This window comes from Camelina sativa, chromosome 18 (assembly GCF_000633955.1).
Source record: "Camelina sativa cultivar DH55 chromosome 18, Cs, whole genome shotgun sequence".
Lineage (NCBI taxonomy): Eukaryota > Viridiplantae > Streptophyta > Magnoliopsida > Brassicales > Brassicaceae > Camelina > Camelina sativa.
The window spans coordinates 14,275,102-14,286,481 of NC_025702.1; the positions used below are offsets into that span (position 1 = coordinate 14,275,102).

The 11,380-nt window shown below is 37.7% G+C and overlaps 4 protein-coding genes across 4 annotated transcripts; 3 read left to right on the forward strand and 1 right to left on the reverse strand.

Moving 5' to 3' along the window:
- On the forward strand, window positions 628-3,082 carry LOC104761606 (pectinesterase QRT1-like). Its single transcript, XM_010484709.2, has 5 exons — window positions 628-1,241; window positions 1,622-1,817; window positions 1,910-2,113; window positions 2,197-2,432; window positions 2,524-3,082. Exons 1-5 carry the CDS (start codon window positions 877-879, stop codon window positions 2,669-2,671), a joined length of 1,149 nt encoding a protein of 382 aa, XP_010483011.1. The 5' UTR covers window positions 628-876; the 3' UTR covers window positions 2,672-3,082.
- On the reverse strand, window positions 3,187-6,675 carry LOC104761607. The gene is made up of 6 exons (XM_010484710.2): window positions 5,539-6,675; window positions 5,306-5,397; window positions 5,099-5,221; window positions 4,158-4,931; window positions 3,821-4,040; window positions 3,187-3,711 (listed from the first exon to the last, which is right to left on the reverse strand). Exons 1-6 carry the CDS (start codon window positions 5,831-5,833, stop codon window positions 3,227-3,229), a joined length of 1,989 nt encoding a protein of 662 aa, XP_010483012.1. The 5' UTR covers window positions 5,834-6,675; the 3' UTR covers window positions 3,187-3,226.
- LOC104761608 lies at window positions 6,820-9,124 on the forward strand. Its single transcript, XM_010484711.1, has 6 exons — window positions 6,820-7,149; window positions 7,643-7,991; window positions 8,105-8,189; window positions 8,299-8,385; window positions 8,520-8,765; window positions 8,866-9,124. The coding sequence occupies exons 1-6, from the start codon at window positions 7,004-7,006 to the stop codon at window positions 8,940-8,942; spliced, it is 990 nt and encodes a 329-aa protein (XP_010483013.1). The 5' UTR covers window positions 6,820-7,003; the 3' UTR covers window positions 8,943-9,124.
- On the forward strand, window positions 10,454-11,224 carry LOC104761609. Its single transcript, XM_010484713.2, has one exon. It carries the CDS (start codon window positions 10,644-10,646, stop codon window positions 10,950-10,952), a length of 309 nt encoding a protein of 102 aa, XP_010483015.1. The 5' UTR covers window positions 10,454-10,643; the 3' UTR covers window positions 10,953-11,224.

The window sequence follows — 11,380 nt, forward strand, 5'->3', positions numbered from 1 at the left end:
TTATTACAGAAACTTTTTTTTTTTTCTGATAAATCTATTTACTATTACCATATATATATATATATATATATATCTAGAGATATAATACCACTTTTTATTGATAAACACTAACATAAATAAATAGTAAAAAATCGGGAGAAAATTATTTTAAATAAACACAAAATCATAACTACGAGATGACTATTCTTTTCCAGCATATGATAGTTTTTAATCTTAGTAATGAACATATTCAAATGAATATTCTAGAATCATTGTGAGAATCTGTATGTTTAAACTTATCCTATTAAAGTGTTCGAAAATATTTCTTGTATTTAAATTATGGATTGTTTCTTACAAAAATTTCTCTGAGAATTTTTATTCTTACAAATGTTACAAAAATCAATAATTTGTAATAAGATAATTACAAACAAAAGAGAGATAATTATCATTATTTCCCTATGTGGTTAAAACCCACAAAATTAATTAAATTTAAGGATATGTATATAATGAAGATGATGATGGCAAAGTTTATGGGAGTTGAGTTGTGAAAAATTACTACATACATACATACATACATACATAGAGAGAGGGAGGAGAGGCTCCTAGTATTTATTAAACTCATCTTTCTCACACGACCTTTCACCTCCAAAGACTCCCCAACGAAAACCATAATAAAGAAATAAAAAACGTAAACTTTGCCAAAGTTTTTATTTATTTATTTTCTCTTCTTCTTCTTTTTAACTCTCATCACTCCCACGTAAGAAGGGAGAAGGAAGAAACCTTAAAACGTTTTATTTCCACAACACGAAAAAACTCCCCCACACTTCTTCACTTTTCTTCTTCTTCTGATTTCTAAATTTTTCGTTTTTGGTATGAGCCTGAACACATTCATTCCCCATGAAAGTCGAAGCTTTTATTCCCGCCGTTTTATTGCTCTGTTTTGGGGTAATGCTCGGTTTAAAGAGTTCGTGTGCGTTACAGATGGGTAAAGAGTCGAGGAGTTACATAAGTTGGGAAGATTTGAGAGTTGTGGAAGATGGGAGACCAGAGAGGAGTTTTAGCGTTAAGGAGGATAAGAGTAACTCGGTGAACACAAACGCTAACGTCAACGCAAACGCAAAGAACGCGACGAGCCTGGAGAGATTTATTGTGGTTGATAAGAACGGTAGAGGTGACTCTGTTACAGTTCAAGGAGCTGTTGATATGGTTCCTCGTTCCAATTCTCAAAGAGTTAAGATCTTTATTCTTCCTGGGATTTACAGGTAACTTATAGATCAAGTTTCTGATCTCAGACACAAACCGTGATTTCTTTTATTTTTCTTTATTTTTTTTTTATGGTTTTTAATCTTTAGAAACGTCTTTGAGAGTGTGGTTTTTTTTTTTTTAATTAAGATAGCAGTTGAAGCTAATTCTTGGGTTAGTGGGATATAATAGTCTAAGCATAAGCTACGACGGTACGTGGGTAGTTTTACTATTACAGTTTACAGATGATTTTTAGTAAATCGTGGGTCTAAAGAATCTTTGTCCGTAAAAACCATAAAATAAGAATCTTTGTCTGTTTAAGATTCTCTTGTCTATTTATTATATACTCTGTTTCTTATAAGCTGTGGTATTGTGCTAATTATATACTTTGTTGTTGCAGGGAGAAGGTGACTGTGCCGAGATCAAAACCGTACATTTCGTTCATAGGTAATGAGAGTTATGTGGAAGAGACGGTGATTAGTTGGAGCGATAAAGCTTCAGACCTCGATAGCGATGGTAAAGAACTCGGCACTTGCAGAACCGCCTCTGTTTCCATTGAGTCTGATTTCTTCTGCGCTACTGCCATCACTTTTGAGGTCCCTTATTTACCCTCTCTTCATATTTTTCTATATGCGTTGTGCTTTCTATATTTTTAAAAATTGTTTGTGTGATTTTTGGATTGAGGCAGAACACGGTGGTGGCAGAGGCGGGAGAAAAAGGGAAGCAAGGGGTGGCTTTGAAAGTAACAGGGGACAAAGCAGTGTTCTATAAAGTTAGGGTTTTGGGATCACAAGACACTCTTTTTGATGATAATGGATCTCACTACTTTTACCAATCCTATATCCAAGGAGATGTTGATTTCATCTTTGGCAACGGGAAGTCACTTTATCAGGTAAAAGCCATTTACTTCCTTCTTAAATCCCTCGTATCGAAATCCATTTGTGAAACACTGATCTGGTGTTTGGTAAACAACAGGACTGTCATATCCACTCAACCGCAAAGAGGTATGGCGCGATCGCGGCTCATCACAGAGACTCACCGACTGAAGATACCGGGTTCTCGTTTGTGAACTGTGACATCAATGGTACTGGCAAGGTCTATCTCGGAAGAGCTTGGGGTAAGTACTCGAGAACTGTTTATTCCAACTGTTTCATAGCTGATATTATCACTCGAGTGGGCTGGAGTGACTGGCAAGACCCTGAGAGGCAAAGGTAAAGATCTCGAAATTGAAAAGTCATCTCTAATACTACAAGCATTTCTGTCTGAAAACAACATAACGATTAGTCGTTTTTTTTTTTGCAGGACGGCGATGTTTGGGGAGTACAATTGCAGGGGAAGAGGGGCAGAGAGAGGAGGCCGAGCACCGTGGACGAAGACTCTTACCAGAAATGAAGTGAAGCCTTTTCTGAGCAGAGAGTTCATATATGGAGATCAATGGCTGAGACTCTAAATCCGTTTTTTTAACCGGACATAAAAAAAAAAGTCACAGTGGTCCAGCTAGCTAACAGGAGATGATGACCTAACGACACTCTATTTTACATTTGTAATTAGTTTGAATCTGAGCAGAGTGATTTAGAATCTGCATGTTTTAACAAATTCAAAAGCAAATGAAACCCAGGTTTTGGTTCTAGATAAACGAGATTTCTTACACGCTGATGCAAAGTGGTTTACAAGAAGTTTTGTGAAAATATGCAAAACACAAATGGATTTTTCCTTTTTTCCTAATAACATTGCATAAATAAAACCTAACATAACCAGGTACAAAATAATCCTATGCTTAGATGATCGGTTAAAACAAATGCAACCACCAAAATCATGCCTCTTCAATTTTCTATACAACCTTTACCTACTCCTCTCTCCTCAGCACCAACCAAGTCAAACCCAGAATCACTTTCTTTCTGCAAACTATGTCAATTTATATATACATAAAAGAAACATCAAAGTTTCCAGAGATGTGGCACGTACCAGAATTACCATCATTATATATGACTTCAAGAAAGCATCTTTACGTTGTCACCAGCGTGGTAGTAGTTTTTGATAGGGTGAAGACTGATTCTGATTTGCGGGGCTTCTCATCATTAAGGGTAACATCATCTTCTTTGTGGTCCTGCACGGTATTTTCATGGTTGACATAGGTTTTACTTTGGTTACTTCCAACCTCTTTGTTCACTTCTTTTGAAAGTTTGCTTCCATCATCCTCCTTAACAACCCCAACATCTTTATGCTCTTTGTTCTGTTCTCCTAAAAGGGAATTGTCCGCTTTATCGCCTTCAGGTATTGCCTCCTCAACAATATCTGGCATAGCAATGGGCTTAGCCTTGGCATCTTTTGCAGGAGTGGAAGACATGGAGAGCTTAATTTCCAGGCTAATATCAGATGATATTATGGCGAGTATTTCGGGTTTAGGATCGATACCAACCCAGCTGTCTCCCACCCAGTCTCTGGAAATTCGAATATCCTTCCTGAGCACCGTTAGGCATAAGTTCTCCCCTAACATGAAGAAAAAAACACATATATCAACATTAAGGGAAAGATGGAGAAAATGGAGGCAACTAGAGAGTAGACCAGAAAGAGAAAATAGGAACACACTAAATCATACCAGGGATATATATTTGCAAGTCCTCAGCTTCAGGTTTTTCATTGGCGATTACAACACCTTCCCACCAACCATCATTCCACCATGCATCAACAGCTTCACCAATTGTAGGATCAAAGTCAACTATTTTAGCATCAGGAGGAGCAGGTCGTATTGTTGGCCGCTTAGACGACCTCATGCCAAGCTTATCAGGCATAGCAGATTTAAAAGCCGGCACCCATTCCTACTCAAAAAAATGAGAAAGAAAAATAATAATTAGGTGACAAACAGAAGATTGTAACAGATTCCATCCAGAAACAAAATATTTAAATAGCCAATGGCTGAGGATGCAACTAAATACCTCAAGGTTTCCATATCCATCCTCATCCTCTATATCATCATACTGGAGTTTTACCTGTTTCCTTGATACTTCCAGGACAGTACATCTAAACCAGCAGCCTCTAATACCGCTATCTTGACACAGAAACTCTATTTTTGCATCTGCCTTAATCACTCCATTGTAATGTTTCTGAACATCGGTTGGGAAAGTAATTAGTTTGCCTGAGGCATTAAGTTTGAGTCTCTTGCATGAAGATTCATAAGTTGTTAACAGATGGGCAGACATCATTCCTTCACGTTTTTTCTTGTTTCTCTCAGCACCAACCATCACATTCTCACCCTCACTCCCTTCTTCATCATCCTCTATATTCATCGCACAGTCTACAGGACCAGGCTCCATAGAACTTAAGCAAGACATAATAGGTTGGTCCAAATATCCGCGCAGTTTACTCAAGTCAAATGGTTTAACTTTGCTGTTCCTGAGTTGCCGATAGCACATGTGTACCCTTGCCAATAAAGAATTAGGAAAGGAAGACACACACTCCTCATAATGCTCACGGGTCAAGACAGTGGCAGGACCATCAACACATTCTGCACTGATTACCTGTGAATGAGGGGTGATGAAAACCTCTTTTGGGTTTGAGTTTTTGAGAGCAACTGCACCCTTCACTTCTTTTGTGTAGTGAAACCACCTCACTTTGACCTTTTTTAGGCCACGCTTGTCCTCATACATATCTTCCAGATATGCAACATACCGATCATCCCCTTTGCTCATGACAAAGACAAAAGATTGAACCTGAAAATCCAAAAGAAGAAAATACGAGTTCAAGTTAGTATTCCCAAATCAAGGTCTAAACAGATTCAAACCACAAGAAAAATCAACATATATCGAATTATGCATGCACTACACCTCCAAGGAAAGGACATACTCAAAAGTTCACCAATGCCAAGATTTCAACTTACCCCTATTGTTGTCCCATTCCTGCAAAATGATGGGTAATGTTTGAGCTGTTTAGCACACATCCAAGAAGCTCCAGACCACATAATCTCCCAACTGTGAACACTCAAGTTTATGGGAAGCCGGACCTGTGAGAGAGAATTTTCCATCAATATTACAGGAGAGTAAGATGCAGTGAAAATTGTATGGAGCAACAAGAAGCTTAACATCACCTCTTCAGTTGCTTGAGCTCGCTGAGCAGTAAATCCATTGCTTGGAATTTCGAGGGATCCATTAGATTCACCTGACTCACGCGTTGGTGACTCTGTAAATTAACAATAAACAAGTACGTTAAAAATAATCGGTTATAAAGCTACAAGAGACCCACATAAAGGAAGCATTCATTAATTCTCCACTGAACAGACAAAATGGTCACATATGGTACATGATAAAGATAAATGCGTACTCGACCAGTTTCCTTGTATATTTTGCTTAGACAGCATTGAAGTGAGCCAATCTGCAACCTCTCTTCTCGACCTCCATTTAAAGCCAGCATGAATTGAATTCTCGGAACCATAAATACGCACAAAATCCTCAGAGACAACATAGAACATGTGTCTAACACTTCTCTCAGTACCAATCACAGCTAGAATAGATTCGCCAGCAGAATCCTTCAGGAAGTAATGAACAACACGGTTCCCTCTCTCTTGTGATACAAAATGCTCTTTCCATTCGACAAAATAATGATCATTCTCGCACATTTTTCAATATGACAATGATCCGGCAAGCATCAAACGCCCCAAACCCTTCTTTGCATCAGATAAAAGAACTAACTACTGAAAGCTAACAGCCGTCTTCAAAGTCATAGTCTTTTATCTCACAAATCAAGTTCTAAAGCAACCCCGTAAAAGCCAGTTTTTAAAACAATGTCTATATACCAAAGACCGTGGAAACCCCTAAAAACCTAAACTTCAATGACCAAAACAATAACCCACTAAAATCCCCTATGCCGTGGAAACCCTAAACCAAATCACTCTAATGCATAACACCGATTAACATCCTTTCCAGCTCCCAACGAAACAGCTAAAATCGTCGAAGTCAAATGATCCGAACGAAGAAGAAGTTGGGATTAGAGAAAGCGGAGAAGAACCCAGTGAGCGGAGAGTTGGGAAGATCTGTCGAAAGATCAGAGACGACGCCGTGGAAACACTGATCTAAGCTCGAGAGCGCCGCCAAACACCAAGATACGACTTTGACTGCGGTAATCAACTTAAGCATGACGAAGACGAAATGGGCATCTCAGAATTTTTATTTTTTTCCAGTAAAGAAAGAAATACCGATTCCTCTTAAGGTTTTGTACAGAACAGTGACCTTTAAGAAAGCTTAGAACAGCGGCGAAAACACAAAATCAACGATCGATTTGGAAGATTTGAAGAAGGGAAAGCTGAAAACAGGAGATGAAGAGGAAGAAAACGAGTTCTGATTAAGGTAAACTTGAAGAAAATAAGGTATTCCCATGGATGATCTCTCTTCTCTCTCTCAGAGTTACAGGGGTTTGGCAAAAAGGCAGCTGCTTTGGTGAAGGAAGAGAGAGAAGAGAGAGAAAAAAATGTGCATTAACTACGAAATTACGAAAATATCAGAACCTTATTGGGCCTTTAATAGGCCTTTAATGGGCCTGTAATGGCCAAGGCCGTAAAAATAAAAAGGACAAAAAGCTAACGAGAAGTCAAACAGATCTCTCTCTGTCTTAGCTCGTCTCTCTGTCTCTGCCTACCCGAGAAACAGAGAAGTAAGAAACTCTGAGAATCAATACTTTTCTCGAGAAAAAAAAAATAGTTTTTTTTAATTGAAAGAAGATTACAAGTTGAATTAGTAGAAGCGAAGATTAATCACAAACTGAGAATTCGATCGAAGTAGGCTTGTTAGTAATGGCGGGAATAGCTATAGTTTTAGATCTACTGAAGAAATCTAAATCCAATCAACACAGTTTCCACTCATCTTCGATTTGTTCCGCCTCCGCCGCCGCAGTTTCTGCTGCCGCCACTGCTCCTTTCGCTTCTAGGTTTCTCTTCGGGTATGTTTGTGTATTGTCTCTGATTTTGGATCTGTTTCTGCTTTTCTCTGTTTTTCCACTGGATCGTGTCGTCGATAAGGGTTATTGGATTGATTACTAGTTTTTGTGATTTTTGTTCTGGATTAGGGTTTGAAAAGCTAATTGATATTCTTCTATCCACTCGAATGAATAAGGAAAGGTTCCAGATTTATAGTTTTTTTTAATTGAGAAGAAGTGTCAATTACTAGTAAAGATCGTATTTTGCAATCCAGTTTGAAGTATAGGGTTCCTTGTGGTAAGATTACAATATAATTGATTAGTCTTAGATATGGTTTTTTGATGTCAGGGTGTGTAAGGTAATCTCTTTCATGTGTCTTGTCGAATACTCATTAGCTCTTCATAGAGAACTAGTTATTTGTATTTTTTTCCGGCTTCCATCATTGGCATAATTGGTTGTGTTGTGTTGCGGCATTGATTGTGTCACAGTCAATGACTCAAATTATTCATGTTACAGTTCTTTTGAGCCTCGAGTTGCTTATTGTGATGCCGCTGCTGGAATAGATGATGACTACCTTGGTGCTATACGTAAAATCTCTGCTGATGTTTTGCAGCGTGAACCGCGTGCATATATTTCTACTTCCAAGGAATACAATATCCAGCCAAAACCACTTTTCTCAGCCTTTGAGGTCAGGGCACTTGCAATGACGACAGTGAGATCGCTCCTGATGTTTTATTTGCCTCTTTTGGAGCCTAAAACGGCTTCTGAGGACGATGATGATTTCCTAAACAATGATGCAGAAGAAAGCCGCCGCCCGGACTTGATTGTTCCTCTTAAAAAGTCAGCAAAGCAAATTGCCCGTGAGGTTAGTATTTTCAGATCTTTGTCTTGTTACCCATTTTAAAGGCTCGTACAATCTGTAGTTGCTTCATGATGTCATGGTTTTTTAACTGCTAATTTCGGTATTATATGATACAGACCACAGTTGTGACCACTAGAAGACTCCTTGAAAGGCTGGCTATGAGTTATGTCTCACAGCGTATGGCATGGAAACTTCTAAAGGGTAACATCATTATTCATTACTTTGCTTCCATTGCGTTATAGTAAAACTTTGTAGACAGATTTAGGTCGGTGAACTAATCGAGTGGATAAATAAATATATATATATGCAGATGTCCCTCAGTCGACTTTACGCAAGGCTCAGAGAGGATTGCCCACACATGTATACATCTTTAAAGTCAGCCAAACAACTCTTAGAGGTATAGTAACAAATATCTGGTTTTTCTACTCTTCTAGACCTTCCCATCAAGTACCCCATCTATTTCAGATGAAACATTGTTTAGTTCTCCTGAAGCTTATTATGCATGTTCTGTCTTTGGCTGTGTATATGCAGGACACTTCCTTGGAGTTGCAGCATCATGGGCAGTTCAAGTAGGCATTGAAATCTACAGATGTGTGTTCCCGAATGTTAAACCCGTGGGAGAAGAAGAGAAACAAGTCGTGATAACAGAGCAAGCCAAGGATCTCGGAAACAAAGTTGTGGGTATCACAGTAAGATGTGGGGCGTCCTTACTGTTTGCTGCCATAGGAGCCGGTATATGCTCATGCCTTATCCGTCCCTCCACGGGCCAATGGATCGGTAAGCTCACCTCACGTGTTGTTTGGAACCGCACATATAATTTGATAGAACTTTCACTTTGTGGAACATTATTGATGTGGATGGTTTTCTTTTAATGCAGGGTGCGCGCTGGGGGACTTGGCTGGTCCGATTGTTGTTTCGGTTTGTCTGCAGAAGACTCTTCAAGCTGGTCATTAAGTCCTTGTGTGGAAATTGAATTCAACTACTTGAAGATCCAAATGAAATCATAGAGCTTGTTTTTGTTTCCGAACTTTTCTTACACTGAAACCTTTAAAAACATTGATTAATGCACGCAAGTGATTCTCAGAATGTACCAACTTTTTGACAACAGCACAATAAAGTCAGGTTATTTATTTTCACTGGAATTAGTTTTAGTATCCGAGATTATTCTCACTTTTGTAATTATTGATTCTTGTGAACAGTGTTATTCTCTTATGCAAAGGTGAAAAATACTGCTTGCAAGAAAATTTCATATTTGAAGCACCTCTATGTCCAATGAGTTGGTTGAGAATGGGAAACCAAACTAGAGTTTAACATAGCAACCAGAGTAAAAAAAACTTATTTAGTAGTGAGGGGGTCTTGTTGGGTTTAGAGTTCGATTCAACTAAAGAATCCATACCGAACTTAAATTTGAATTCTTTTGGACTTGGCCTTATTTTTGGGTTTGGGGATCAGTGTTGGATTCGGGTTGAGGAAATCGGACAGCGTAGGCCTCAAGTCTCACAGCTAGACAAAACTCAAAAATACAGGTTATATTTCACACAAAGCACGCAAAAATTCTAAATCTACACCTAAAATTTATTAAAAACGATGAGCATTGCTGGATAAAGAGAGATATTTGTCAATTGTAATGAAACTGTAAAGAGAGGGAGACACATCATCAGTACCACCACACAAACACGAAACTCATATGAATGGCTCCAAATAATTCGATTGTCTTAGTTAGAAAACGGGGACCTCCCTCTTTAATAGAAATATTAAATGCTTACACCTACTTCCTCCTTGCACACCAAGACACAAAAATCTACTCCCAACCGTTTTGTTCTTTAGCCGCACAATGAAAAAAATCAGTGCATGAATCATCATTGGCTGATGCATTGTCTGGTGCATGCAGCTCACACCCGTCTCATTCACATTTTGTGACAGATTATTTAGATTTATTATGATCTCAAGGTCGGACAAATTGGTTGCTAAACTGACATATTTCAAGTCGATGAATCATTATTGTCTAGATTAGGACAGACTTTCTCGTCCGATTTATGTATAATCACTTGTGTTACATTAGTTAGCTCCTAATACAGGCCATATGAGACCTCCAGAACCTTCTTATCTTTGTATAATAGCATTTGCATACGTAAAACTACCGCAACTAGTTTTCCAGCTAATAAATCATCTGATCTTTGTTATTTTTTTAGTATTACAAACAAAATATAAGTCGTTACGATCATACTTTGTTGATTAAAAGGAAAAAAAAAAGTTTTGTTTAGAACAAAAGTACTCGTTGTTAATCATACTTTTGTTTACCTCACACTCCATAATTCTAACACAGCTTATATGTTGGTAAAATTACTTACTATAGTTTTGATGATAAAAATAAATAAAACTTAATGACGATTAGATGACGAAATATTTATTTTTCGGACAAAAAAATTTATGTCTTATGCGTCGCCCTATATATATGCACTAGTCTTTGGTTGCCTTTACACTACTCCACGCCTGCCTTTGAGTTTGAGCTTGTGTTAAGCTTCTTTTTTTTTTTGGTTTTTTGTCTTTAGCTTGTTTGCTTCTTCTTCTCTCCCTCCATCTACTCTTAATCTTTATTTCAAAGCTTATTTTTCTTCCTTAGATTGTAAAATCTTGATATCAACCAAAACAATAATGGAAATGAAATTGCTCGTTACCTCGGCTTTTACTCAAATGTTCGGCTACTCAAACCATATGGATCAAACAAGCAACAACTGCCAAAGCAACCGCAACAAAATCATAAAGATGATGAAGAAAGAAGAATTCCCAAGTGGATTCCAAGTTCCTCTTCACTACCCTAAGTACTCCAAGTCAGACTATGAAGCGATGGATGATCTCAGCCTCGACTTGCTCCTCAAACAATACGGATTCTCCTTCGAAGGATCTCTTGAAGACAAGAGGGTTTTTGCAATTGAATCATTTCTCTGGCCTGATCAGCTTTAAGGTTTATGTTGGTGTTGGATGATCTCATGTCTCTCTCTTTCTCTCTCTACCGACCTCTTATCAATATGAGTCTACAATTATAATTATGTATATCGATCATCACCTAGTAATCCAGTTTGTGTGTTATATTTAACTGTGTTTGAGGAAGTTTTGAAGTATGCAATTTATACATATATATATATATATACTATGTATCATCATGAGTTCATTAGCAAAATCTTTGATGTATAATGTATTATTATTAACATTAAAAATTGTGATCAGTCGACTTATATTCATCGAATAGTTATATCTCTGCTTTTTAAAAAATCGGTGAAATATATAACAAATGTTACTCGGATTGAAACTTTCATGGGTTGTTAGAGCATCTTTATTGGTAGGTTTTTAATTTTGGGGTTCTTAAACTTTTTAGTATTAAAAAGTATATT